General features: G+C 48.7%; 1 protein-coding gene across 4 annotated transcripts in view; it reads right to left on the bottom strand.

Annotated features, from left to right (window-relative positions):
• The window catches only part of Kirrel3 (kirre like nephrin family adhesion molecule 3), a 584,241-nt gene that overhangs the window by 34,961 nt on the left and 522,163 nt on the right, over window positions 1-27,117 (bottom strand). For all 4 annotated transcript variants that reach the window (XM_008834600.2, XM_008834586.2, XM_008834590.2 and 1 more), the window contains exon 6: window positions 9,992-10,149. In XM_008834600.2, the coding sequence (XP_008832822.1) occupies window positions 9,992-10,149 (158 nt within the window). The remainder of the gene's footprint in view (window positions 1-9,991; window positions 10,150-27,117) is intronic.

Below are 27,117 nucleotides of genomic sequence, written 5' to 3'. Positions count from 1 at the left end.
CTAATGGAAGTGAGGCCTTGGATAGGTCCTCCTTAGGAACTAACTGGCATCTGTGTTTTCTGTGATGTTGGTGAGTTTCAGGACCTGCAGCAAGCAAGGGGAGAGGTTATAGCAGGTAGGAGGAATAAATCTGCAGAAGGAGCCACAGTTAGACATGGAGGTAAGAACAGGCCTGGGTAGGGATGTAGGCAAAGTCTATGTGCACTGACCTTTGATTATTTTCCTATGTAAGCCTTGGCAACGTTTCAAATGATTATACTTCCTGATCTCATTAAAACTCCTATCATACAACAGCTTGCCAGACACCAGTGCTTTCCTTTAGATGGGAAGACACAGGCAAGATCAGGAAGACAATAAAACTTGACTAAACTCATGCTCAAGTTGGTAGTAGAAGCAGCGCTAGGATCCTGCAGTGGGTTGACCACAAACTCATGTCTACCCCAGTCTTAGAATGGGAATTCTTTTGTAGATTAGTGATGAATTAGTCTCCAACAGTTAAGATGGACACACAGTGGGGAGGGAGTATGGGCAGAATGCCATTGTAGGTGGGGATTAGAGGCTGTTCAACCTTTAAAGACTATCCCCCTGGGAAGGGACTTTATTTCCTCCAGGGAAGGGGTGCAGGATGCAGTCTTGTTTTACCTGGATTAGAGCCTGGGAATAGATGACTCTACTTCCTCAAAACTTCCCATAAAATAACAATGAGTTGTGTCATTCTCAGAGTCCTTTCAAGGAAGGAACATTATTTGAATTTTGCAAAGAAAGTTGAATTCAAAGTGAACTTGCTGGGCAGAGCTGGGACTAATACTTAAGAGCAGGTACCCCTGAGTGTGAACTTTCTTCCCTGCCTCCTTGATATGCCTGACATGGGCCTTGCAGGTGGGAACAGAGATCAAGTCCCATGAAGGCTAGTTACTGAGCTAATTAACAGTAGTAGCCCATAGGCTGCTGGAACCTAGCCTCTGAGTCCTCAGAGGGTCAAGGTGGTCCTTCTCAGCTTGGCTTGTGGTCTCTGGGATGAGTAGAATCTGGTGTGAGCCTCTGTTTGAACAAGTGCATCCCACTGTAGGCCAAGCCAGTCAGAGAGCAGAGGAGCATCCCTGAATATGTAAAACTGGCTAGATTCAGGCCTTGTGGCTTGAGGTCCTCTAGTACCTCCTTAGGAAGAGGAGTTGTCCAAACCCTAGGCAGAGGAGCTGGGAAGAGGCATATGGTCTGTTCCAGCAGTCCAAGGGGCCAATCCCAATAGCCCACAGGCTGAGAGCCTTCAGGTCAGCTGCTGGACCTGAAGTACAACTGGAGGCCCTAAAATAGAGTCAGGGGTTGTGTAGTTTAGCTCCCAACTAAAGCCAGTGTGTAGAGGGAGCATGCAGCCAGCACTGTATTACCATGTTGGCTTGGGGCTGCTCAGCAGACCTCACCACGTCTATAAATAGCTAAGCGATAATAAGAACAATTTCCTGGATGAAAATAAGACCTCCGGGTAGGGTGAGGGGAGGAGGGAAGGGAAGAGGAGGGAAGAGGGTGGATATTATTTTTCCCATCTCCTTTCCTTTCCTTTTCTGAGGTGCTAACAAGGGACATTTACATAAGTTTGACCGAGCCAAGAACCCTCCAACTATGAGCCTGGTGGTGGGAGTGGGGCTGTGGGGTTGGGGGTAGGAGAGGAACAGGGAGGCCTAAGCTCTAATTAGGCCCTCTGACTGCTTCCCCTCCTCCCCAGCCCAGTGTGCTCCTCCGCCTCGGAATGATGATTAATGACATATTTACTGTGTCCAGGCGGGTGCTTTCTGGGAAATAAAAATTCTGGTTCAAATTGTTTGTTCCACCTAATTAGAGAAAAAGGGAGATGTGTTCATTAAACAAAGAGGAAAGTGAGGAGAAGGCGAACACTTGGGTACTGAACCACTCCTGTGGAAGGTCCTGGACCTCGGGGCCTGGGCAGCAGCCCCAGAGTGGAAGGCTGACATCTGGGGCAGGTCTGCTGACATAACTGTGGAAGTGACTGTGGAGAAGGGAGCCCGGGGCTTGGAGCCTGATGGATGCAAGGTAGCCAAGGGCATCCTTTGGGAATGGTCCTTGGCAGAGTTTCTTTATGCTTCCCCTCCTTTTGCTCAGTATTCCAAATCCTAAAGAAAATGCCCCTAAATGATTAAGATGTTTCTTTAAGCTGGATATGGGGGTGCATGCCTTTGATCCCAGCATTCAGGAGGCAGAAGGCAGGCAGATTTCTGTGAGAGTGAGGCCAGCCTGGTCTATATAGAAAGTTCCAGGCCAGCTAGGGCTACAGGGAGAGCCTGTCTAAAAAAAAAAAAAGATGTTTCTTTAGATTTATAGAACCCAGAACACCAGAATATCTGGTGATCTTTAGATGTCACCAGAATGTGGAACACCTCCTTCCTTATCCTGGTCTTGTGTGTTGACTACAGCAGAGCAAGTAAGCCATTATGAGATTTACCTTGCAGAAAAGTAATTATGTTTGTTTAAAGAGCTGGATGTTCAGGTCACTTTCAATATTTGGCTGAGGGAAGAGGAGGAGGAGGAGGAGAGGGAACAGGAAAAGGAAGGGGAGGAAGAGGAGGAGGGACACCTTGGATGAGAAAGACCCTGCTTAGCATATAGCCTGTCCCTGTTGTATGTTGCTCTCTAAAAGCCTTGTCATGTACCTGAGCTTCCCAAGATGATGCCTTGAGGATGATAGTTCCCTCCATCTTTTCAGGGCTGACCCCTGATTAAACATGATTTTCTTCCCATTAGCTCTCCTGAGTATTGGCTCTTCAGTGGTGAGTTAACAGACTTGATCCAGCAACACAGGCTGGCCTGCTTGCCTCCAGGTTTCCTTCATCCCTTATTCTTTCTTGGTCTTCCTCTTTCTTCTTTTATCTTTTGCTTTATTCCTCTTTTATAAGTCTCCTCTGTCACTTTTCTCATATGCAAATGAAGCCTTGAGACTTGGTGGCCTTGAAGATACCCTCCTAGATTCTTGTCACAGACTTCGCTCCCCTGACTCTTTCGACCCTATGCCCCTCACCTTTCTCTCCTTTCTTTCTTCCCCTCACTGAATTAGGCTCTGGGGATACAACTCAGGAACTGAGCCTAACACCTCTACTGTCAGAAACCTTCACTAGCATGCAAATCAACTTTGGAGGGGACAGTGCAGGGGCCAAGGCTGTAGATTATAATGGTAAGTCACTTGTTTCTGGAGTCACCTACCACCTCCAAGGCTTCCCTTGAGCTTGGTTGGTAGGTACTAGTGTGCTACCAGACTTCAAAACTCAGCCCCCCAGTTCCCTAGGCTGCCCAATGTGACTGTGATGGCAACCCCTGAGGGTCCACAGTGACCCAGTCCATATGGGTGCATAGATATGGGCCAGGGACTAGACATATAATGCAGTATAGAGGCATCATGTGCCTAGGAATGGGTGTGCTGGAGCATAGTTCTTCAAGAGTGGTTTCTACTTCTCACCTGTATGTGTGTACCCATTTTTTGGCTGTGAATGTTCATCGGCCTCTGCCCACTAACTGCTTCCAAGGGACTTTCTCAGCTGCTCCAGTGGCTATGTGAGGCTCTTGGCTCCTCTCTGAACAGTACTGGCTCTGGTACAGCTTTTTGTTTTGTGCATGCAACCCCACTCATCATCCCTGAGGTCACTGAGTTGGCATTTACCTCTCTGGTTTCTTAGCACTGGCCTGAGAGGCTGGACTGTGGGGGCTGAGTGCACCCTTGGGGCAGTTGCCCAACATGGGTGGCAGCAGATGTTCTGCTCTTTTCAACCCTCCTAGGGCCTCTGGTGGACAGCGGAACACCAGACGGAGCCCACAGAGATAGGCAGCCTGGAGGAAATTCAGTGTGTGGGTGCCCCAGCTCTGGTGCTAAATATGGGCTACTCATTGATATGCAAATAGCCTGGAGAGGCCTTGAGCGGGCCTGATTGCCTGGCAACAAGGCCTTCTCTTTACTCCCTCCCCACTCACCTCCCCCACCTGCTGTGTCCTTTTTCTTTTTAATCATCTCTCTGCTTCCTCTTTTATAGATGCTTGAGGGTCCATATATGCCTGTTGTCGTCTAAACTGAATAAGGCTTCATAAATAAGTGTCATTTGCTGAGACCCTGCATCCAGCCTTGTGCCCTGGGGCCAGAAGAGGTGACTTTCACAGATACAGAGGCCAGTACTGATGGCTGTCATAACATGGCCTGGGGTAGCAACTCTGGGTCCCCAAGTTCCATAGATGGGATGCAGGGTGATGGGGTGATTGGTGGAGACTATATGTGCCATGGAGAGTGAAGGCCTAGGGGATATGAGCTGGTATCCCTTTCCTGAGCAGGGTCTCTGGAGCTCATCTTAGCAGAGGCACAGTGGAGACCAGCGGTGGGCAGGTTGGTAGCCCTGACAGGCAGGCAGCCTGAAACTGGAGAAAACAAAGAGGTGGGAACAGAAGACTGTATCTTCTAAGACCAAGCTCTTCCCTTGTCCTGATCCCAGCAGGGTCAGTTTTTCATTCCTCTTCCTCAGGAAGTAGCAGAGAGGGTAAGGGGAAAGCTTCCAGGAAAGGGTTCTCTTTGGGTTGAGCCCATACTCTACCCTCATTTCTGTCACCAGTTCCTTCCTTCCTGGGTTTGTAGGTTTGTTGCTTTTTCAAATGCATGCCAGAAGATTTTTGCATCAAGCCCAGAGAAGTATGAAGATCAAAGGAAGATCCTGGCTGTCCCCAGATTCCCAGAACTGGGTGTCCATGAAGTGACAGGAAGAGAGAAAGTCACATGCCTTGAGAGCCTCTTCCCCTAGCAGACCTGGCAGGCAGCATCAGAGTCTTAACCCAGCCAAGCAGCTCACACCAGCACCCAAGCCACCAGGAGAAGCTTCAGCAGCCTGTGCAAGGTGAGCTCTTACTGCTTCCCTTCTTTGTCAGGGGCTAATGTCCCCGCAGAGATAAGGCTCATCCTTGCCCGGTTGGCTATCCAGTGGAATAGTGGAAACAAAGTTAAGGTAGCAAATTGGAGACTTTGGAACCAGGGCTGTTTTGTTCTTTTTTAAGTAAACAACAACAACAACAACAACAACAACAAAACCCCCAAACACCCCCCACCATAGTTGTGTGTTATGGGTTGAATATGAAATGTACCCCATGGGTCATGTCCTGAATGTTTGGTACCCAGATAGCAGCACTATTTGGGGAGGTTCTGGAAAATTTAAGAGGTGGGACCCACTTGGAAGGAGGAAGTAGGCCACTGGGAGATACACCACTGAAGGTTATCCCTGGCCCTGGTCCCCTCCTGTATGGCTCTGGTTCTTGCTCACCATGAGGTCAAGAGTCTCTTCCACAGGCGCTACCATCATAACATTCTGCCCAAGGGCATGAGGCCAACTCAGTGACCTCAGGGATAGATCAGTGGGGTCGCATGCAAAAACAGAAAGCTGCACCAGGACCAGTACTGTTCAGAGAGGAGCCAAGAGCCTCACATAGTCACTGGAGCAGCTGAGAAAGTCCCTTGGAAGCAGTTAGTAGGCAGAGGCTGATGAACATCTACAACTAGAAATGGGTACACGCATGCAGGTAAGGAGTGGAAATCACTCTTGGAGAACTACGCTCCAGCATGATCATTCCTAGGCACATGATGGTTTTATACTGCAGATATGCCCCGTTCCTGACCCAGGGACTGAAACTGTGAGCAAAATAAATCTTTCCTTCCTTAACTTGCTTTTCTCAGGTATTTGGTCACAGTGACATAAAAGTAACCAATACATTGTGTGACTTATGGAACTGGGGAGCTGGGATTGGGGGATGCAGGGCTCTAGAGGAAGGAGGGAAGTAATATCAGTGAACATTTATAGAACCTGCTCTGGGAACGTTTGAGAAGGAATTTCTAGGTTGGGTTCATTGAAGTGGGAAGACTCATCATAAATGTGGGCACCACCATTTGATGGGCTGGGGTCCTGGGCTGGGGTCCTGGGTTGGGGAAAAAGGAGAAAGCAAGCTGAGCACCACCATTCATTGCTCTCTGCTTCCTGATTGTAGAGGAAACAGAACACTAGCTGCCTCACGCTTCTGCCACCATGCCTTCCCCACCATGATGGACTGCACCCTGAAACTCTGAGCTAGAATAAACACTTCCTTCCTTAAGTCACCTTTATCAGGTATTTTTGTCACAGCAGAGAAAAGTAACTAAAACTAAGTAATTCTGTGCTACCGCCACACAGGGCCTTAAAAAAAATTCATTCATTGATTCATTCATTTTGTGTGTGTGTGTGTGTGTGTGTGTGTGTGTGTGTTTGTGTAAATCAGAGGACAACTTATGGGAACTGCTTCTGGAACCTGGTAGTCAGGTTTGGCAGTAAGGGCCTTTACCTGCTGAGGCATCTTGCCAGACCTACAAGGTTTTTTTTTTTTTTTTTTTTTTGAGAAAGAAATGATTGCCTTGTAGCCCTAGCTGGCTTAGAACTCCCCATGTAGAACAGACTGGCCTTGATCTCACAAAAATCTGCCTGCCTCTGCTTTCTGAGTGTTGGGATTAAAGACATGCCCCACCATACCTGGCTACCTACAAGGTAATGGTGAAGTATAATTTTGTTTGAGTTCAGCATAACCCTAACAAGTGACCATGATTATTATCATTCCCATTTTGCAGTTGGGAAAAGAGGCAGAGGGATTAAGCCAACATTATAACACTATGGAATCCTGACCTGTAGGACCCTGTGGCTTTACTTAGACACTGTTGCAGCATTTAGAAAGTGCAGGTGGGAGGATCCAAGGGATGGGTGATGGCCCTAACACCTGAGCTTATTGCGGGCCCAGCCTGCCAGACATGTTTCTTGTTAGTGTTACCAACCATTCCTTGACCTGGGTACTGCTCCTATTCCTAGTGTGCAGATGAAGACACTGAGGTGCAGCAAGTTTAGGTTATATAACCAGAGGCTGGTTGTGCCTGGAATTAGATAAAGGTTACCCAGCTTCAGTACCTGTGGGCTTAGCCATCACCATGTGACAACTACTGAAGGTGGTGGATCTGAGGCTGTCAAGGCTGCCTCCTGGGGACTTTCCTATGGGCCTTGCCTGGGCGGTCGTGTCCTCTCAGCTTCCCTCTGATGTCCCAGCTGCTCACCTTTAGAAGTTCAGCCCATGGCAGTTGCTCTTAACAGTCCTTGGGAAGGAGAAGCCTGGAGGGAGGAGGGCTCTCTGAAAGTCTCTAAACCTGTGCCATATGGCTCATGTGGGACTGTCCCCCCATTCACGCCAGGCTCTGAAACACAGGTTTGCAACTTCTTATAGCAGGAAGACTTCTGGAGCATCTCATTCAGCTCTTTTGGTGTACAGATGAGGAAATTAAACCCAGGGAGTAAGGAGCCCAAAGGTGCATAGAGCAGAGCCTGGAATCCAGGTCCCAGCTGTCCCAGGATGCCATTCCCTTTGTGAGAGTCTGAATGGGGTGGGTGGGGCAAAGGCTGGGGCATGGTCCCCATCCCAGCAGGACAGTGCCAGGCTCTCTCTGAGGTATCCTTACCATGTGGATGAGGGAGACTATATGTGTAGCTTGTCCTGATAAGGGTCTCCTAGGGTGACTGTGACCTCTTCACTAGATGAGATATGTCCTCTTCACGTCACAAAACCTGGGAGGGTCAGGCTGGCCCAGCTTCAGGGAGAGCCCCAACAGGTATCTCCATTGTGGAAACACTCTTCTACTCTTTCCCTGCCTCCTCTGGATGACCTTGGTCCCCAGCTGTGTGTTCGTCTTTTCTAACATCCTCATAGCGTGGCTCCAGCCCAGGATGTGAGCTGGAGGACTTATTTCCCAAGAGGCAGCCTTGTCCCTAGGATGGACTCAGGCCCACAAGAAGACATTTGTTTTGGGATCTGGCACCAGGCACTGGGTGGCCGCCAAGCTTTGATCAGTGGCCTTTGGCAGTATAGTGAGTTTGGGATGGGAAGGACACACCCTCAGTAGAGGGAGAGCCTTTCTTCACATCCTTTGCTGCTGGCAAAGGCCTTTCTTCTCTTTCCAGGACCCCTGGGGTGGAGCCAGGGAGCCAGTTGGGGAGCAAATGTGTCCTTCCCCACCTACTGAAGCTGAGGGCTCTGCATCAGGGTTCTGGAGAATTGTACTCCAGCTTCAGAGACTAGGAGCTGCTTTGCTCTGGGCCCCAGTACAGACTTTGCTATGTTCTTGGGGTCACAGGGGTCTGAGGCTGTCCTTGGAGGGGCCCAGAAAGAAGCAAACTCGTGTGATAGGAGATCTTGGCTCCAGGCCTGGCACTGCCAGGGTCAGCCCTGCCAATCCTCAGTTTTCTAGCTTTAGACAAGTGAGCTGACTGCGAGCCATCTGCCTTACAAGGTCTCCATTTTTAAGGCTCTGTAGGATATAAACCCTGCCTGGGACTGTAGACAAGTCTACTGGAGAGGAATGCAGTGTGGGCTGTTTCTGCCTTTGTTCATGGAGAGTGGGGCCAACTGATGAGGAGGCTGCCTCCACTGCAGAAATGGGTTTGTTTTCATAGTTCCCAAGAGGTCCAAGCACAGCAAGCCATGCCACAACGGGTCACAGGGAGTGGAGGGGAAAGTGTGTACTGACCTTTTGCTATGGTTTGCAAGGGGATGGGTATGGCAAGGTAAGGGGAGGACAGGTTTAGTTCAGACAACTTGAATAGCCTCAGTGGGCTCTGGGCTACAGGAAGTCCAGAGTTTCTGATTCAGTTGGGATACTGCCCTGGACTACAGGAAGTAGAAAAAAATGAAGATATAGGGCTGTAGACTCAGGATGGCCTGGTCTGAATATCCAGGAAATTGTTTGCTCTTTCTAGGAATTGGCTAACCTGGGCAGGCATCACATCCCAGGGATTGTGAGGCCCCAAGCTGTCAAAACATGATAAAGTACAGAAAATGAAATTAAAGGATACTACAGGGGCCAGTTCAGGGTGCTTCTGTCTGTTAGAGAAAAGCACCCCAGTAGGCAAGCACAGCAGGGCACAAGGCTTCCTGGTCCTTGTGCCTGCATTTTACCTGGAAGCCCTGTAAAGAGGCCCAGATTTAGCAAAAAAACACAGGTTGGGGACTGGAGTGATGGTTCAGCAGTTATGAGCACTTGCTACTCTTGCAGAGGACCTGGGTTTAATGGGATCCAACACCCTCTTCTGGCCTCTGTGGGCATTGGATGCACATTGTGCACTCATATATATGCAGGCAAAACACCCATACACATTAAAAGGAAACAAACCAACACCCTCTGCCCCAAACTACAGGACGTCCTGTAAACTTGAACTTCAGATGAACAATACTTTTTTAGTATGAGTACGGGCCATGCAATACTTGGGAGAAACATACTGAAAATTTACTTATTGGTTTTTCTGAAATAAGAATTTAACTGGGCATCTGTCTTAGTCCATTCAGGCTGTCATAAACAACCCACTACAAGGTGGACAGCTTCAAAGCTGCAGAATTAATTTCTCACAATTCTGGACACTGCAAAATCTAAGACCAGGACATACTGAGTGTGTGGCAAGGGTCAGTCACCTGGTTCTTAAGTGGCTATTCCCTCACTATGTCCTCATGTGGTAGAAAGGAAAAAAAGGGTATCCCTTGTGGCTCTTTTACGAGGTCACTAATCCCAATTATGAGGGCGCCACCCTCAAGACGTAATCACCTCTTTAGAGACCCCATCCCAAATACTACTTTCTTGGGGTTAGAGTTTCAACACAGGAGTTTTGGAGACACATAGTTATTCAGAGCATTGTATTTTCTCTGGCACACAGGCCTAAGTCTCCTCTTCTGACATTGCTTTGTTCTAGGGCTTTTTACCTTGCTTAGAGTCTTCCTGGTGGGCAGTGGGGGGAGGGGAGGGCGAGAGCCAAACAGCAACAGGAGCGCTTCCACGCGGAAACAGGCAGAATCGGCCCCCGCCCCTGCCCTGTACATCTGCCCCCACCATCCCTATTCCCCCCACCCTTTTTCCTCACAGCCCCTGTCCCCACACTGGTCCTTTCCCCCTGGCAAGGCTCACCTTAGAGTAGGTGGCCCCATTGATGACCTCTCCCTTTCGAAGCCAGATGATGGAGGCTGCAGGCTTGGCGTTGTCTGCATGGCAGGTGAGGTTGAGGGGGTCCCCTGCCCGCAGGCTGATCACAGGCCCTCCCAGGATGATTGGGTCATCCGGCGGCACTGTGGAGAGAGGAGCACACGGGTCAGGCTGGGGCGGGTCTTCGCCTGGGATGGCAGAAGTGATGAACTGTAATTATCATACTTTGATAAAGTGTGTACCGTCCTCTGTATTATGACAATAATAATAAAGGGATGGGCAGTTCTTCATCTTGTCGGTGCCAGTGGTAAGCATGTGTGAAGACAGGTAGGAGTCTAGCCTGTCTCACAGATCTAGAAGCAACCCAGACACTACTTGAAATTTGTTTCTTTTAGTTTCTTTTGTGTGGGTGTGTGTAGAGGCCAGAAGAGGTTATCTGATCCCCTGAAGTTGGAGTTACAGGAGGCTGTGAGCCACCTGACGTTGGTGCTGGGAACTGAATTCAGCTCCTCTGCAAGAGTAGTTAAGTGCTCTTAACAACTGAGCCATCTCTCCAGCCCCAACTTTTTTTTTTTTTTAAGCCAAGCTTTGTCATACCTGTTACAATGCTCTTGTAAGGAAAACTATTTTTTAATTTCAATTGGAGGCGCAGCAGGATTAAGAGGCTTGCTCAAGATCACATGACAGATGGGTGGCAGAGCTGGGGCTGGAAACTGGTCTCGGACCTTTGGAGAAGGCTGGCTTCTTCTCTCGAAGGGGACAGGTGACAGGCCCTTTGGTCCTTCAGAGATGAGAGCCCTCTGGACTTTCCCCACTGTCCTTCAGAGAAGCTCTCTCATCTTGACACCTACTCAGAATGCAGCTCCCTGCCATGAGACATGGAGAGGAAGGGCATAGGACTGTCCTCCTCCCAGTGGACCCAGGTCCCTGCAGTGCCAGCATGGAGACCCATGCTTTACAGCATCTCCACACACACCTGCCAGCTCTGATGGACTGCCTTTGATCTCTATGAAGCCCATGGATGTAGGAGGAGCAGGTATGATGGTAGATAATTATCATTTAGTGGAAAGGTTCAGAGAGGTCAAAGACTTATCTAAGGGCACACAGCTTCTTGTGTTGCTGGTGCTCCTGGACACACTGAGATTCCCCAGGCCTTTCAAGCTTCCTGGACAAGCCACAGAGGAGGGTACTCCCTGGAGACCAGCTGAAGACCGTCCCCTGACGAACCCCTATCTCTTCTACTGCAAGGGACCTGGTAAGTTTCCTGGAAGAAGCTCAGGGACTCCCCTGACCCACCAGAGGTGTGAACTGTTCATGTTTTCAGGAATGAAGGGGAGGTGGGTGACCAGAGCTTGGGGATCTAGTGCAAAGATCTAGTGGTTTATTAGAGGCAAGCCATCCCTCCAGCCGGATTCCAGGCAAGTATCTGTGTTTGTGGCTTTCAGTGCCTTCTATAGAAAAGCACCACAGAACTACCAGCCTTCCTCCCCTCCAGTCTCCCTCTCTCCTAGTCCATTGCACTTCTCTAACAACTGAGAGGGCTCCATGTTTGGCCAGATCAATACCCAAAGCAGCATGCCTTTGGGCTAGTTGCCCTGCCTATCTCTGCCTGGCCCAGCTCTCTTAACAAGCCCATTTCCTGAGGAAACCCAACCCTGCCGGGCTGAAGAGATGAGACCACTGATCTACAGCAGCTCTGGACACCAAAGAGATCCTGGCCCAGGATGGAAGTTGGCCTCATCCAACCCTACCAGGCACAGAGTTCTGAAGCCAAGCCTCCCCAAGGGGTCCTGCAGCTTCCAGCTGGAGGAAGTCACACGGGTGTGGGCTGGACTCTGAAGACTACTGCTGCCCACTGCACCCTCTCATTAGTGCCCGTGGCCTCCTTGGTGTGGGCATGGCCAGAGAGCAAAGGGAGGCTGATTAGGCATTCCATCAATGGGGGTGTGGCTAGTGGCTGATGAGAGGGATTTCAGCTCCCTGCAGTGGGGGCGGGAAGGACCCCCAGCAGTGAGAGCTGGGGCTTGCAGCACAGTGTGGAAAGTTGGGTGGCCCTGCCCAGCTCTCAGTTGTGGCAGGTCCCTCCCCACACTGGTGCCCAGGAAGGAGTTCAGGCTCCTGAGCTGGCTAGGGGCCAGGACAACTGGAGAGAGCCATCTGGAGCTTCAGAGCAGAAGGACCACCTGGCCATTTTGGTATCCTGTGCCTTCAGTGATAAGCCAAGAGACTCAGATGGCAAAAGATGCCCTGGGTCAGAGGATGATGGGAAGGCAGGCCCCTTTCTCCCTGTCAGTGTCCTCAGGCAGAAAGTGTGGGTGCCACCTCCAATACTGACATATGTTAGACCAAGACAGAGTTTGGCAACCAATTGGGGAAGTTCATCAATCCTGTTGCCAGCATGCTCCCAACCAATGAGACCCCTCTCAGGCTGGAGCTGGACTTTGGGCACCAGGACTTTTAAAGTTTCCTCCAGGAAGCAGACTTGAGAAGCAGCTTTCGCTAGGCTTTTCGCTCAGGTGCATAGAGCTGTTACTGATCAAGGGGTGGGTGTGTGTGTGTGTGTGTGTGTGTGTGTGTGTGTGTATGTGTGTATTCTGAAAAGCCCATACTGGAGCCCCTCTACACCACCCATCCTTCTTACTTTGCCAGTGTTGTGCTTGGAGATTGCATTAGCAGGATTGGGGATGAGGGGAGTGGGAGGGGGGCTGTGTTGTGGGAGTTCTCAGGCATGCACACACATTCACACACACAAACATCCACCCTCAGAATGGGTCCTGATTACATCTTCCCAAATAAGTGGTTATCACGCTGGTTATTCATGTAGCCATGCATTATTGATTGGCCTTCGCCTCGCTGCACACCAGATGGGGGTGGGAGGGGTGGGTGGGGGCAGGGTGGGTTGGTGGGATGGGTGAGGAGGGAGGATGTTTGAGGGCCAGCACCTGAATAGAAATCAACACTCACTCTTGGCAGCTGTAGCTCAGATGGGACGTGTGTGTGGGGTACTCATTACCTCTCCATTCAGATGGGGGCCCATTACTGGAACCGTGTTGGGAGGGGAGGAAGTCTCTGAGCAGCCCAGGCCTGGAGATGCATTATTCATGTATCCCCTCCCAGGATTGGTTATTATCCTGAACCACGATAGAGTTTGGTCTCCTAATTTTTAATCACAAGGAAGGTGGAAGTGTTAGCCTTTTTGTGATTAATCTGGAGATAAAAATAGTTGACTGTTTCGGTGTTGCATTTGTTGTCAGTCGGGAAGCAAATTTGCATTAACTATTAGGGGACTAAGGCCTGGGGAAGACCTGAGTGGAGCCTAGGCAGTCTGTGGCCTTGAGATCGCCTCAGACAGGGCTGACCTGTGTAAGCCCTGCCGGCCCAGCTGGCCCCTGGTACAGGGCTCATAAGGGGAACAAACCCTCCCAATGCATGCCCCCATTGTGAGGGTGGTGGCTCTTTGCAGCTGACCTTCCCGTTATCCAGGGTTAGAGTAGCAGCTAAAGTCTCTTCCTGCGGTGTCCTGTCTGGGACACCTGCCCTGCAGGAACCAGTATAGGGTGTATCTCTTTCTTACCCCCTGTGGGTCTCTGTGCATTACTGCCAAGAACAAGGGGGTCTCTTTGGAAGAGTAGAGCGGGGAGATAGCATACAGATCCAGTACTACACTGACCAAGGAAACTGAGGCCAGAGAGTGGGGTGGGGGGCTGGCCCAAAACTACCATCAAGGGAGCAAAGGAGTGGGCCTGGGAGGCACATCTAAGAGGGTAAAGTGTCTGTCTGTTGATGCACTAAGGGTTTTGTCTCCCCTCTTACACAACAGCATTTTGTAACTAGGAGTTGAGAGGAAGCCGCATTGAGCCCCACAACTCTCCCCGAGGTGGCCTTTGACTTGGGCTGGAGCTTGTGGCTTTTTCTTGCAACATTAACTGAACAGAGGATCGGGTGAGGCTATGGTCAGAGGGCTGCTGCCCCATTTTGGAACTGCTGTTTATTCACTGTGCCCAGTGATTACAGAGTCAAGCTCACTGGGCCTGTTGGTCTTGAGCTGCTAGGTTGGCCATCTCCCCTGAGCAACGTGCAAACTGTCTTAGAGACATATTGGTTTTTTTTTTTCCAGCGTCTACTAGTCACCCAAGTGAGCTCTTGGTTGGGCTTCCAGGGATTCCTCAGATGCTCTGTCAATCTAAATGCTTGGCTCCACAGATGGCCATCTGGGCACAACTGCCACATGACTCAGCAACACCCATATGGAAGGCTCTGTGTGGCAGCTGGAGAAGTGGGAGGTCAGCTGGGCCATCCTCCTGCCCCCAGGCCAGCATGAGGGAGCCCGCAGAAGTTAGGGCTTTGGAGGACAGAGCTGGTTTCCCACTGACTAGCAGTATATTTTCCACTCTGCCAAGGAGTGGCCTATTTAAAACTCAAATAGCTTGTGCCCTGCTCTGCTTCAAACCTTCTGGGGCTCCCCAATGTACTTGCAACATACCTTGAACTCAGATTTGCCTGCAAGCACCAGCACTCATGGTCTTTGATATCCCTGATACACCAGTCTACTTACCTGCCTTCCTCCCCATGCCCTGGCCCCCATTAACCCTTCTGCCTGAGGGTCCATAAGGATGCCTGCCCTAGATCCACGGCTCTATTTTGGCTTCTGAGCATGTTTTGTATGTGTGTTCATTCAGGGTACACTTAGAGGTAGGGTGAGTGAGTATTGGTGGGACGGTGGGCAAAGAGGGAGTTTCTTCCTTTGTCTGGCTGGGGAGCTGTAGATGAACCCTCTGGTGTAAATTTCTTGAGAGAGAGAAGCTGGAGCTGGGGAAGCAATGCTGGGGCTGGTTTTCAGCCTGGGCTCTTGAGGCATGAACCCTCTTGGCTGGGGTGGGGCTGCAGCCCGATTTGCCTGTGCACAGGCTGGAGACAAGGCTACAAGTTAAGCTCAGGGACAGATCAGAGACACTCAGCAAGAGTAGAGGTTTGCTGACAGTATGTACTTCCTGCTTCCAGGAGTCAGCCCCCAGCCCCAGTGGCTTAGGGAAGGGCTGGGGAGGAGGCTGGGTCTGTGCCAGGACCCCAGTATTGACTACAGTTGGGAAAGAGACCCTGGGGTCTCTGGAATCAACCATCGTGTGTTCAGAATCTTCTGTTTCACTGTCCCAGCTTCAGCTCTAAATAGCCAGTGTTGCTTTCAGCCCTCCCTTCATCCTGCCAGCCTTATTCCTTCCATTCTTTTCATCAGTCTTCTCAGTGTCACAAATTGTGGCCACAATCGTGAATAATGCCAGAGACAGCTCCCTTCTCGGAGCTGACAATGAAACCTGTTACTCGAGGCCAGTGCCCACATGCACCTGTGGGCTGCACTGTTACTCTCCAGCTTGTTAAGGACCTGAGATATTTGTGCACATTCAAGTTTGAGGAACTCTGTTTTAGGAGGCTCCTAGGAGAAGTTTCAGATGGATGAGTGCAAGGTAGGAGAGTCATACTGGATGGGAGTGGCTACGGGGCCTTTGGTCCCTCTGTTGGCTCTGTTCTTTCCCAGATTAGGTTGGAGAATGAACAGACTGCTCACTGTCTGCTGGCTTTGAAGTCAGAGGACCCTGTTCCCAGAGCAGGTCCTTTGCAAATGCCATCTCTTTCGTTTGGGACTTGGGGTTCTCTGTCTCCTCCTGCTCCTAGGTTGCCCTTACCCAACCTTTGAGTGGTCACCCTCTTCAAGCAATCTTTCCAGAATCTTCCAGTTGGGTCAAGTACTTCTGTCTGTCTCCTGTAGCATCCTGGGAATTCTCCCATCTTGATATGTAACATAGCCTATGGACATATCTATACCTGCTGCCTCTCCCCTAGATGGTGACTTCCAGGATCTCCAGCACCTGGTACAGCACATGCTGCATAGGGCATGATGTAACATGTATTTGCTGGGGTGGACTTGGCATGGGTCCCTCACTATATGAGTTCTAATTTCAGATAAGTTAAATATCCTGATAACTTAAGCCCTCTTATCTGGGAGTGGGGTAATAAAAATTCTTATCCTAGGTTATTAAGGGGATTATGTTTATGACATGAAGAATATGGCAAGGGCTTTTTGTAAAGAGACATCCACGTCTTGGTTATTATACCCAATTCTTCAGAAGATCATATTTCTTCTTGTGGTTATATGAAAGGCACTGTGCCAAATGCTTTGTTTTATTTTTAATATTCTTTGAAGTAGAATCTATTAAGATTTCCATTTTACAGGTAAGGAAAACCAAGGCTCAAGAGGGTAAATCACTTAGCTAAAATCACACAGCTGGAGGTAGGTTCTTTGAAGTAGAATCTATTAAGATTTCCATTTTACAGGTAAGGAAAACCGAGGCTCAAGAGGGCAAATCACTTAGCTAAAATCACACAGCTGGAGGTAGTGGAGTTGGAATTCAGACTCAGGCTAGTTAGACGCTAACATACAGTCCACTACAGATGGAGCATCTGACAGACTGCCCCTGCAGCTCAGCAGCCCTGCCTGATGGCCCCAGTCCTCATTCTGACTCTATAGTTCCCAGGAGGCCTTCTGCCCTTGGACCTTTAGACCCAGCACTTCTGAGCTGCTTTTTCTTAACCTGAATTCCAGAGAGCTTCGGGAAGCACCAGCCAAGCCAGGCTTGCGGTTGGCGCTTCGGCAACATCTGCTAAGGGAATGGATGCAGATTTCTGCAGGTCAGGTCCTCTGATTGCTCACTTTTGTGGTTTTGCCTTCTTAGTCTCTGAGCCACGTGCAAGCCCAGATGCCAGTTTCCTGATTGACACTCATGCGCCACCTAATGGCCATTATTCAGAATTGCAGCATGTCAAGATGAGAGCCAGGATCTGGTTTCTAGGGTGGGCTTTTAATGCTTGCTGTATGTTCGTCTAGAAAAATCTCTATTGAGCACCTACTATGTGCCAACTCCTTTTCTAAGCACTGGGGATACAAGCCTGTGGTCTTGGTGGAGTTTACAATGTACTGGGAAAGTCAGAAAATAAACAACACATACTCTAATGTTGGTAAGTATTAAGAAAAAACTATATTAGCTGGTATATATCTTGGAACCTGGAAGACTGCTGAGAGTTTAAGGCCAGCCTGGTGTACACTGAGAGTTCCAGACTTGTCAAGGCTACATAGCAAGATCCTGTCTCAAATATTCAGACTCAAACTCAAACCAAATCAAATAAAACTGGATAGGGAAATAGACCCATCCTAAGTTGATCTTCAGGATTGTCTTCCTGATTTCTACCTTCCTTTTTGGCTGATTCTCTCTCTCTCTCTCTCTCTCTCTCTCTCTCTCTCTCTCTCTCATGTTTGCGTGTTATATGCATGGGGATATGAACGTCAGAAGTTGACCCTGGGGCTCTTCCTTTTCTGCCTTAGTTTTTGGGACAGGGTCTTTCACTGAACCTGGAGCTTGGTGTTTAGGATAGAGCCCAGGATCTGTCTGTTTTTGTTCCTTCATTTTCCCACAGTGCTGGGGTTACAAACATGCCTCCATGCCTGGCTTTTTACATGGGTGCTTGGGATCCAAACTCAGGTTGACATGCTTCCATAGAAAAGTCCTTTACTCATCGAGCCATCTCTCCTTGGTTCTTTTTATCTCCTTTCCTGGCTTTGCTCTTGTCGGGCATGTCTCAGTCGCTACACCATATAGTCAAAAGTGTATTCAACTGCCATCTTTAAGTTGATAAATCCTAAGCAAGAATCTTCTCTCTCTCTCTCTCTCTCTCTCTCTCTCTCTCTCTCTCATCCCAGGCTGGCCTTGAACTCACTATATAGCCAAGGATGGCCTTGAACTTCTGATCCTCCTGCCCTTACCTTCCAAGTGTTGGGATTACAGGCATGTTCCATCATGCCAGGTTTTATGTGGTGCTGAGGAGGGCTTCTAGGCATTCCAGGCACACACTCTACCAATAGGGTCACACCCCTAGGCACAGAGCCATAATCTAGCTGACCTTGTCCTTTATAGCTCAGCATGTCTGATCCAAACTCTCCATCTCTCCTGCCAGACCTGCTCCTTCTTCCATATTCTATTTCGGGAAATGGCTCCACCATTGAATTCCCAAGACTGCCATCCAGAGTCACCTTTCTATACTCCACCCTCCTCATTCTGCATGGCTAACCAGCCTGCTTGATTCTCTAACCTCTCTCTAGTTTGTCTCTCCCTTTCCACTTCCTCTGCTCTTCCAGGTTTGAGTAGTCATCATTTCTCACCTGGATTATAATACTTTATCTCCCCAATATCCCCACACTACCCTCCCGTCCTCTGTCCTGCTCCAGTGATGATCATTCACTTACCCGTCCACTCACTCCACCTATGCTGAGAAGCTAGCAGTCCTTTATGTAAACTCCTTCACAGGTCCCTCACTACCCTCTGAAAGGCTGGAATGTCTTAGCCTCTGCCATCTTCTTCGGTTTTGTTTTTCATTTCTTCTTCCTCCTCCTCCTCTTTCTTCCTCCTCATTCTGTTCTCCCTCCCTTCTCCTTTACTCTCCTTTTCTGCCTCTTTTTTTGTGGAGCTGGGGATCGAACCCAGGGCCTTGCACGTGCTAGCCTATACTTTCCTACTGAGCTGCATCCCAGCCTTTCATCACTTCTTACTTCAAACTGTGGCTTACACTCACATGCAATTGCTGAAATAAGTCAGTCTTCCCCAACTGCCTTTTCCTTTTATGGTTAACCTGAAGGTCACGCTGCCTGCGTTCAGATGCTGAGCCCTACACCCACTAACTTGTAGCCATAAAAAAGTTCCTTAGCCTTTTTGTGCCTCATTTTCCTCGTTAATAAAACAGGGACTAAAACAACGAAACCAGATAGGCTGCACAGCTGTCAGGACCAAGGGGATGTTACACAGGAGAGTGCTGTGTAAAGAGTATGATGGGTAGATGTAGAATGTTATTAGCTAAGCAGTCTGGGCTCATTCTCTGGAAGGATGATGGTCAGAGCTGCTGTTCCTCAGGGTGATACCACCCTGCCCTGCTTCCCTCCAGTCTCCCCACATCCTCTGTCTTCCATGTAGCCACAGAGTGCCACCAGACTGCAAAGGTGGGAATGTGAGTTTGTGTGGTGTAGAGAGGAGCCATCTCATCAGAGTTCATCGGCACTGCCCATTCACCATTTTGGGGTGTTTATTATGCATTGTCTGGACTTGGATACAATTTGATACCTTTGAAACTGAGAAAAGGGCAGAAGGTTACATGCTGACCTCTTTGCCATTTTGTATGAAGGCTGGCCATAAGAAATTCTCTAACTGATATCCCCTGGAGGTGCATCATGATACCTTCCCTTCAGGATTTTAACTGCACTGGGAGGGAGGGACGGAAGGTCACACAGGGTCCAAAGAGGATCTGTAGGAACAGGCCACATCCCCCCAGTTGGTCCCTCTTAGGACATAACCCTTTTGTCCGGTTATATCTACGCAGTGCTCACTCTTCCCTGATTCCTGAGCACATGAATACAGTGTTCCCTGGTCTTTGGGCCTTTATTTCTGAAGGCCTCCTTGTTGTGTAAAATATTAAATAAGTTTGTTACAAGTTTTCCTTGAGGACCTGCCTTTTGTGGTAGGGATGTCAGCTAGGATCTTTTTGATAGGTGAGAAACAGATAGGGTATTTTCAGTTGCAAAGCTAAATAACATCCTCTGTGCTGTATGGCTACCCAGAGCTCCTGTGTAGCTTGGAAATGGGTTCCCAGCATCTACTCTCTCTCCACTCCACTCCATCCTACCCCCCAAGATGACCAGGGTTGGGGGGCATGCTGGAAGTCAATCTCTGCTATTCAGATGTTCAATGGCTCCTACTGTGCTAGTGTAAAAATCACTTCCTCATCATGAAGGACATTCAAGGCTCCCTGCAGCAAGGCCTCCAGCTCTTTCTCTGATGCCTTAGCTGAACTGGACAGTTCTCAAGCATAGCCTGTTCTTGTGATGCTCTCCCTGCTTTGAGCATCTAGTCACCAGCTCCCCAGCTAGACTGCCATCTTCTCCTCTATCAGCTTAAAGGCTGCTCTTGGTCTTAACTCATAGTCATTCTTTTAGACATAGGTTATTTACAGCTGCTGTCAATCTTAGTCTCTGCCTCACTCTCCTCCAGCCTCTGCACTACTGTGGAACCATGTGACATCTCTCTCCATGGGCACATGTGGTGCTTGTAACATCCCCTCTGTGAATGTATGTGGCACTGGGTGTTCTCACCATCTGCTGGTTCCACTGGTTTATGAGCTGCTTGAGGAGTCTTAAATATACTGTTTTCTGTCCCCAGTGCTTAGCAGTGTGACTAGCCCATAGTGAGTGCTTAACAGATGCTTGTGGCCTCATACCTTGCCTGATACCCACTGTATTTGAAGCAAACTTCCTCCCAGGCCTATGAACACCTTGCTTGTGCCTCTTATATATGGCTTACATACATGGCTTTCACCACATCTCTGTAACACCAATTTGTGGATTTGTTTTAAGTTCCCTATAGTTCCAGAGTAGAGGTCTTGTCACTTTGCATTTCCCCCACTATCTAGTACACTACTTTGGATATAGTCACAAGGTATTAACAACAATAATATAAATACTAGCTTATAGAACAGCAAAAACTCTTCTGGATACTTTAAAAATATCATTTGATTCTCACAAAAAATCTATCTAGGGTAGCTAAAATAATTATGCATATTTCAGAGGTGAAGGAACTGAGGCCCACAGTAAGTTACTTGCCTAGCATCATGCAGCCTGATAAGTAGCAGAATTGGGAAATGTCTAGGGTTCCCAGATTTAGTACAAGATGCCCCCTAAAGTGTGAATTTCAGAAAAATATTTTTACTGTTAATATTTCAATCTGAAATTCACATTTAATAGGGCATCCTGTATTTTACCTGACAATTCTGTAGATCAGTTAATTGCATATGTGCAGTTTAAGTAATGTAGGTGTCGTTCCCTCTCTTCTGACCCTCTCTATCCCCACTTTGGTCCACAAAAGTAGATTTGGGGAAGAATGTAAATGACACACATTTCTCTGTTATTCTAGTTTAGATCTAGAATTTTCCTTTTCTTATTTAGTTTTTATTCATAATCATAAACTTAATCCTGCAATCCAACTAGACATACAGGAAAATAAGGAAAATGTGGAACTCAAAGAACTACAGTGAGGGTACAAAGATCATGGGATATTGTGAGCAAATGGGGTGAGAGGTGGTCTCCTGAGCTATGGAAGGAACGATATGCTGGTTAAGATGCACACAAGTCACTAGCATTGCCCACAGTCAGCAGTGATGATCTTCCTGCTGGTCTTGCCATCCTGGACCCAACGTACTCCAGGGTGTCCACGATCACACCATCTTTCACCTTCCCAAAGATGGCAGGCTTGCCATCCAATCACTCAGTCTTGGCAGTGCACATGAAAAACTGGGAACCATTTGTGCTTGGTCCAGCATTTTCCATGGAGAAGATATCAGGACTGGTATGCCTCTGGATGAAGTGCTCATCCTCAAATTTCTCCACATGGATAGAACTGCTACCAGTGCCATTCTATTGTGTAAAGTCACCACCCTGGCACCTGAGTCCTGGAATAGTTCTGTAAAATCAGAAACCCCTATAACCAAGTTTTCTCTCTCTCTGTGCTCAAAGCATGAAAATTTTCTGCTGTCTTGTCTTTGGAATTTTGTCTGCAAACAGTTTGAAGGAGACTTGGTTCAAGGGCTCACCATCAACCAAGATTTTGAAAAATACAGTAGGATTGACCATGACAGACAGCAAGTGATTACAGGGGACAGTGGTGTCTGCAAAGCCTGAATCTAGAGTCTTCAAAGGCTCAAGTATTCAAGGCTTATTCCCTAGATTAGTGCAATTGGGAGGTGGTGGAAACTTAAAGGGTAGGGCCTTACAAGACGTCCTAGAAAAGGGTTAGGGGACCTCAGCCTCTTTCTCTTTCGCTGTTATTTACTGGGCTTCAGGTGAATAGTTTTGCTCCACCATGATGTGCCATCACAGACAAAAATAAGAGGGCCAACAGACCATATGAAACACCTGAAACCCTGAGCCAAAAATGATTCTTTTAGTCAGTTGATTGTTTCAGGTATTTGTGACAGTGAGAGCAAGCTGACTAATAGCATCCCAGTCAGTCTGTGGCACAGTAGAACAGATACAGCTCCTGGGAGGTGAAAGGCAGAGGGGAGGTGGAGAGAGAAGGAAATATAGGTTTGGGGTAGTGTCATGTGAATTGGAAGAATGCATACTGGAGGCTGAATTTCAGCTCGGCCCCTAATGCAGATGGGGACCCTGGACTAGCGGGTCTCTGGACACTGGGAATTTCACTTCTACTTTGGACCTCATACTGATGGGGTAGCAAGGGAGGCTCTGAGGTGGGGAGTATCTTGGTCATGGCTCTACTACTCATTGGCTAGTTCCCTTGTTGTCTGTGCTGGATGTCTGTCAGAGATGTTATGGTAGCTGTTTCACAGGGTTGGTATTCTGATTAATGAATTGATACAATGGTTAGAAATATCCCTTGCCCCAGAGTTTGGTACCATAGTCAGAACTCAGGACATTGGAGGTCTTAGGGTTGTTATTGCCTATTCAATAAGAAATTGCATGTGTGTGAAGAGGGCTTGCTTCAATTTCTTGTTCTGTTACTATCCTTCTCTGTGTCCTAGCCCTAGTCCCCCCATCCAGATGGAAGGGTAGGTACTTACCCCAAAGCACTCCCCCAACTACCATAGTGCTGAAGGGGAGGTCCGGCCTGAAGGTAGCAGAGGCAATAGAGGTCCCCAGAGAGCAGGCACAAGGGGGACAGATGCTGTTAGGAACACAGTCAGCAGCTCCTTGTTTTCCCTTTCAGATTAGGACAGGGAATGGTCTGTGCATTTTCAATAAAACCCCAAAAGAGGATCTCAGCTGTCTTATCAGGAAGGGGCTGTTTGAACGGAGATGGGTGTTTCATTAATTCAGAACAAGCAAACAAATCACAGGAAGCACATAGAACCAAGGGCTGGAGGAGGTCAGGGGGTAGAACCAGGAGGGTGGCACAGCAAACCACAGACAGATCCACAGCTTGTGTGCATGTACATGTCACCACACGTGCGCCCAGCTCCTGGTGGTGGTGATCTGTGGATGCTGGGTGGGCGGCAAATTTGGGAGTGCTGGAGGGAGCTCTTTTGGTCACTTGGGGGAAGTGTTGGTCGTGAGGTGGATGTTTCATTAATTCAGAGCAAGCAAACAAATCACAGGGAACACTGTGGAGAGGGTGGTAGAGAGGAAGGACTAGAACAGGGAGAGTAAGGAGGAGCAGCAGGCATGGAAGACCCCACAGACAGCTAGAGGAGGTTCCATAGCCCTCCCAGCCCTGCTGAGAAAGGGGCATGTTCCTCCCTGAAGTCTATCTCCTGTGGGACATGGGCAATGTGTCCTAGGGCATCCCTTCCCAGGCTCTATGCTTTCTGTCTAGTTCTGGTGTTGACCTGATTTGGAGGTCTCCTGTTCAATATTCTGCCAGCCTGGATAGTGGGGGCTACCATGGTATTAACATAGACCTGTATAACTCTCACAGTAACCTCATGCAATACACAAACACCTTCATTTTATAGATGGGAAAACAGCAGAGATTGGCTAACCCATTTGTGGGAAGTCTCTTTGCTGTCACCGGGAGACAGAAATCTAGTCCACTCCTAATGGTGGCACTGTAGGACCCCATGCATGAAATGTCACCACAGTTTGCTGTTTAACAGCATTGAGGTGGCCATCCTGACCCAGCAAAAGCTAGACTGGGACTGGTGTCCCTATTGGTCCCATAAATAGAAAGCAGAACTTATCTGGTTAGTTTTGCTACAGGCTCCCATCTGGCACAGGCACTTCTTCAAGGAGCCCTGTGGCTTTCAGAGAGGAGGAAAGCAGGCCAGGTGGGAACCTTCCCCACCCACAGCCTGGCACCTCAGACACTTCTTTAGAAATCCAAGAGCATAGGAGAAAGGGTCACCTCATTAAGGGGCTTAAACAACAAACCTTCAACATGCCAATGATAGTCCTGAGAGGGAGGCTAGAACACTGCCTTTTGCATTATAAGATTGCACTTGTTAAAGGACAGGAGAAGGGAGTGGAGCAGTGACCATGAGAGACAGCAGGACACAGAGGCAGATAGGCAAAGCAGAAAATGGCCAAACTTGGTGCAGGCCGTCTATCAGGGAGAGGACAGTTGTAAGGAAAGCACACCTTCTGTGGAAGCAAACTGTAAAGCCAGTGGCCATGTGCATCGGAACAAAGCAGCAGAAATATTTCTCTAGGCCTCCTGCCACAGATACTCATCCTGGGGAATCCCAGAAAACTACTAAAATGTACCTTTCAACTTTATGAAAATTTACCAGATTCACCATTTTCCAGAATCCTAAGAGGAAAGAGTCAAAAATCTTTTTTTTCCTGACCTAAGCTGTTCTTCCCCAAAGGACAAGTCTCTGAATTTGAAAACAGGTAACAAACGCTTTTAGAATTTACTCTGAGGAAGTGTTTTCCTTCTCATCTCTAGTTTGGCCTGACAAATTTTTGAGCTCTCCCGGCCAGCCTTCTTGCTTACATTTCTCCTGAGAGACTGGTGCATACTGTACCTCATTCTGTACAGAAAGGGTGCATTTTACAGGTGGCCCGCCCAGCTCTGCCATCTTTCAGGGTGCTATGATGGGAGACGTCAAAAGGTTGTTAGCTCTTTATAGCTCTAGGATATCTCTGAAGATGCTAAACTGTGCCTGTTTTGGAGTTGCCACAGGTTTGACACCAAGATAGAGGGCAGAAGAAGGCTAGCTGGGAGGGTCCGACAATATTTTCAGGGGCTCACTATGTAGCCAGGCTGGCCTTGAACCAATACTCCTCCTGCCTCTTTCTTTTGAGTGCTGGGATTACAGGTTTGCACCACCATACCTGGCTCAGAAGTGACTTCTGATGGAAGTACAGGAAGTAGAACCAGAGACAAGGGACACAGTGGCAGTGAGGAAGTCTCAGCAGATCCCACAGGAGTGCTGGTGTTCAGTAGCCAGAAGAGTAGTCCCATTCTGGGCCAGGATGATCTGGCCTTTGTGCCCTGTTGGGACCAGTCATGAATGTGGGCTTCTTCTCTTTTGTCTACAGGAAGGCTCCAGTGTGGAACATGGCAGTGGGTGGGTGGTCTCCAACACTGGCAGTAGGGACATTGAACTTTGTTCTGGGAAGGGAAACCTCAGTGCAGAGTGCACAGCCTTGGCTACAGGGTGGGGCTCATGGGGCGGCTTCTCTCTGTACATTTCATTTGTTCTCCATCACTTTCTAGGTGGGATGGGGTTGACTTGGGCAACCAGAGCATTCTTGCATCAGAATAAGACCGGGATGCACAGAGCTTAGTTACTGAATAAAGTGGGGAGCCCCTTCATGGCCTCTGAGCTCTGTTTGCTGGGGACAGGGAAGGACTCCCACCTGACTCTGCAGTCCCACAACTAGTATTTTATAGTGTTGATGGGGCTGGATACTCTAAGGGAACAGGGTTGGGGGCCAGGAAAGGGCATAGCCTAACAGGGACACTTTGCACAAAGTTCATCTTGCATAGCCTCAGTGAGTTTGTGTGTAGAGGAAGCTGGCATGTGTCTCCCATGGTGAAAGACTTAAGTGAGAGGGTGGCAGTACTAGGACATGTCTGTGCTCTGCTGTGCAGGTGGCCAGCTGGGCTGCATGAGAGGTAGGCTGCAGCTGAGTAGCCACTGTCCACTTTGGTTAGGTGAGCTGCTCCTGCAGGGAACTGAGATGCACAGGTGCAGTGGGAGGAGCCATGGAACTACCTAGTGACAATGACCTTATCAGATCTACCTGGAATGCCATTAGTGCTGTTGGGATGTAGGGCGCAGGTGGGGGGACTGGCCTAGGTAGGGAAAAATGCTCCCTCAACACCTTTAATGTTTCTATTGATGTTCTACTTTGTAGTAGAAATGAGTGCAAATTGACCAGGTGCTGGCTCTGGGCTGGGCTTGCCCCTTGTCACCTCATATCCCAAGAAGGTGGGACTATTCTAATTATGAGATAAAAAGGAATGAATGAGGATTAAAAATGTAAATTATTATGTTTTTATTTATTGTATGTGTGAATGCATGTGTAAGTATGTGCGCGTGCACGTGTGCACGTGGTGATCAGAGGACACCTTGTGGGACTTGGTTCTTTCTTTCCACCATATGTGTACTGGGGATTGAATTCAGGTTGTCAGGCTTGGTGACAAATGCCTTTACCCACTAAGCCATCTTGCCAGCCCAGAACAAAGATTTTAATCTCATCTGCTTGGTTTCAGACACAGGGGCCTGTCTACTTGCTTCTTCCCCAGTAGGGGTCTAGCAGCCTGGGAGTGTGAGGGCCATAGGGAGAAGGGTTCCTGTCCAGGTGGTCGCCTCATGGGCAAGCAGTTTCTCTCTCTGAGTCTGATGTAGAGGCCTAGGCCTTCTTTGTGTTCGTACTCTGGAAGTACCCACTTTCATCACGAGTCTTCAGTCTGGCTACTTTTCCTCTGAGGAAGGCAGATTCAAGCTGCTGTCATCTTTCACAATGCCAGTTCACACAAGAGGTGTCTGGGTACAACTGTAAGATCAGCTGACTTTTCTCATGTAGCTGAGGTTGGCTTTGAATTTGCTGTGTGGCTGAGGATGACCTTGAACTTCTGATCTTCCTACCTCTACCTACTGAGAGCTGGGATTACAGGCATGTATCACGACACCTGGTTTATGTGATGATTGAACCCAGGGTTTCATGCATGCTAGGTGAGCTATCTCTACAAGCCCCAAGATGAGGGTGATTGTCTTCTGGCTCTTCCTTGGCTCTCTAGCCATCTTGGTGAACTTGTGGGGGCTGGCCCTCATCTAGGAGCTGAGTGCAGTCAGGGCCTTCTCCAGGACTCTACTTCTTGGGCCTCTGTAGCAGGAAACCAGATGAGGGGCAGGCAGGAGATATCGAAGCAGGAAGAGGCATATGGGACAGGCTAGTGCAGAGCTGCTTCCTGACCTGTGGCCCAGGGAGGCTGGGCTTGATGCTCTTGCTAATTTCAGGCTCAGCCATCACTCATGAGTGATGTACCAGAAGCCTGCTGATACCTCTCTTCTTGGACCTCTTTCTGGACCTACCTGTTCTCTACACCCTGCCAGCC

The sequence above is a fragment of the Nannospalax galili genome, unplaced genomic scaffold (genome assembly GCF_000622305.1).
Source record: "Nannospalax galili isolate Female #2095 unplaced genomic scaffold, S.galili_v1.0 scaffold690, whole genome shotgun sequence".
In the NCBI taxonomy this organism is placed as follows: Eukaryota; Metazoa; Chordata; class Mammalia; order Rodentia; family Spalacidae; genus Nannospalax; species Nannospalax galili.
This window is presented reverse-complemented; position numbering and strand designations above follow the sequence as displayed.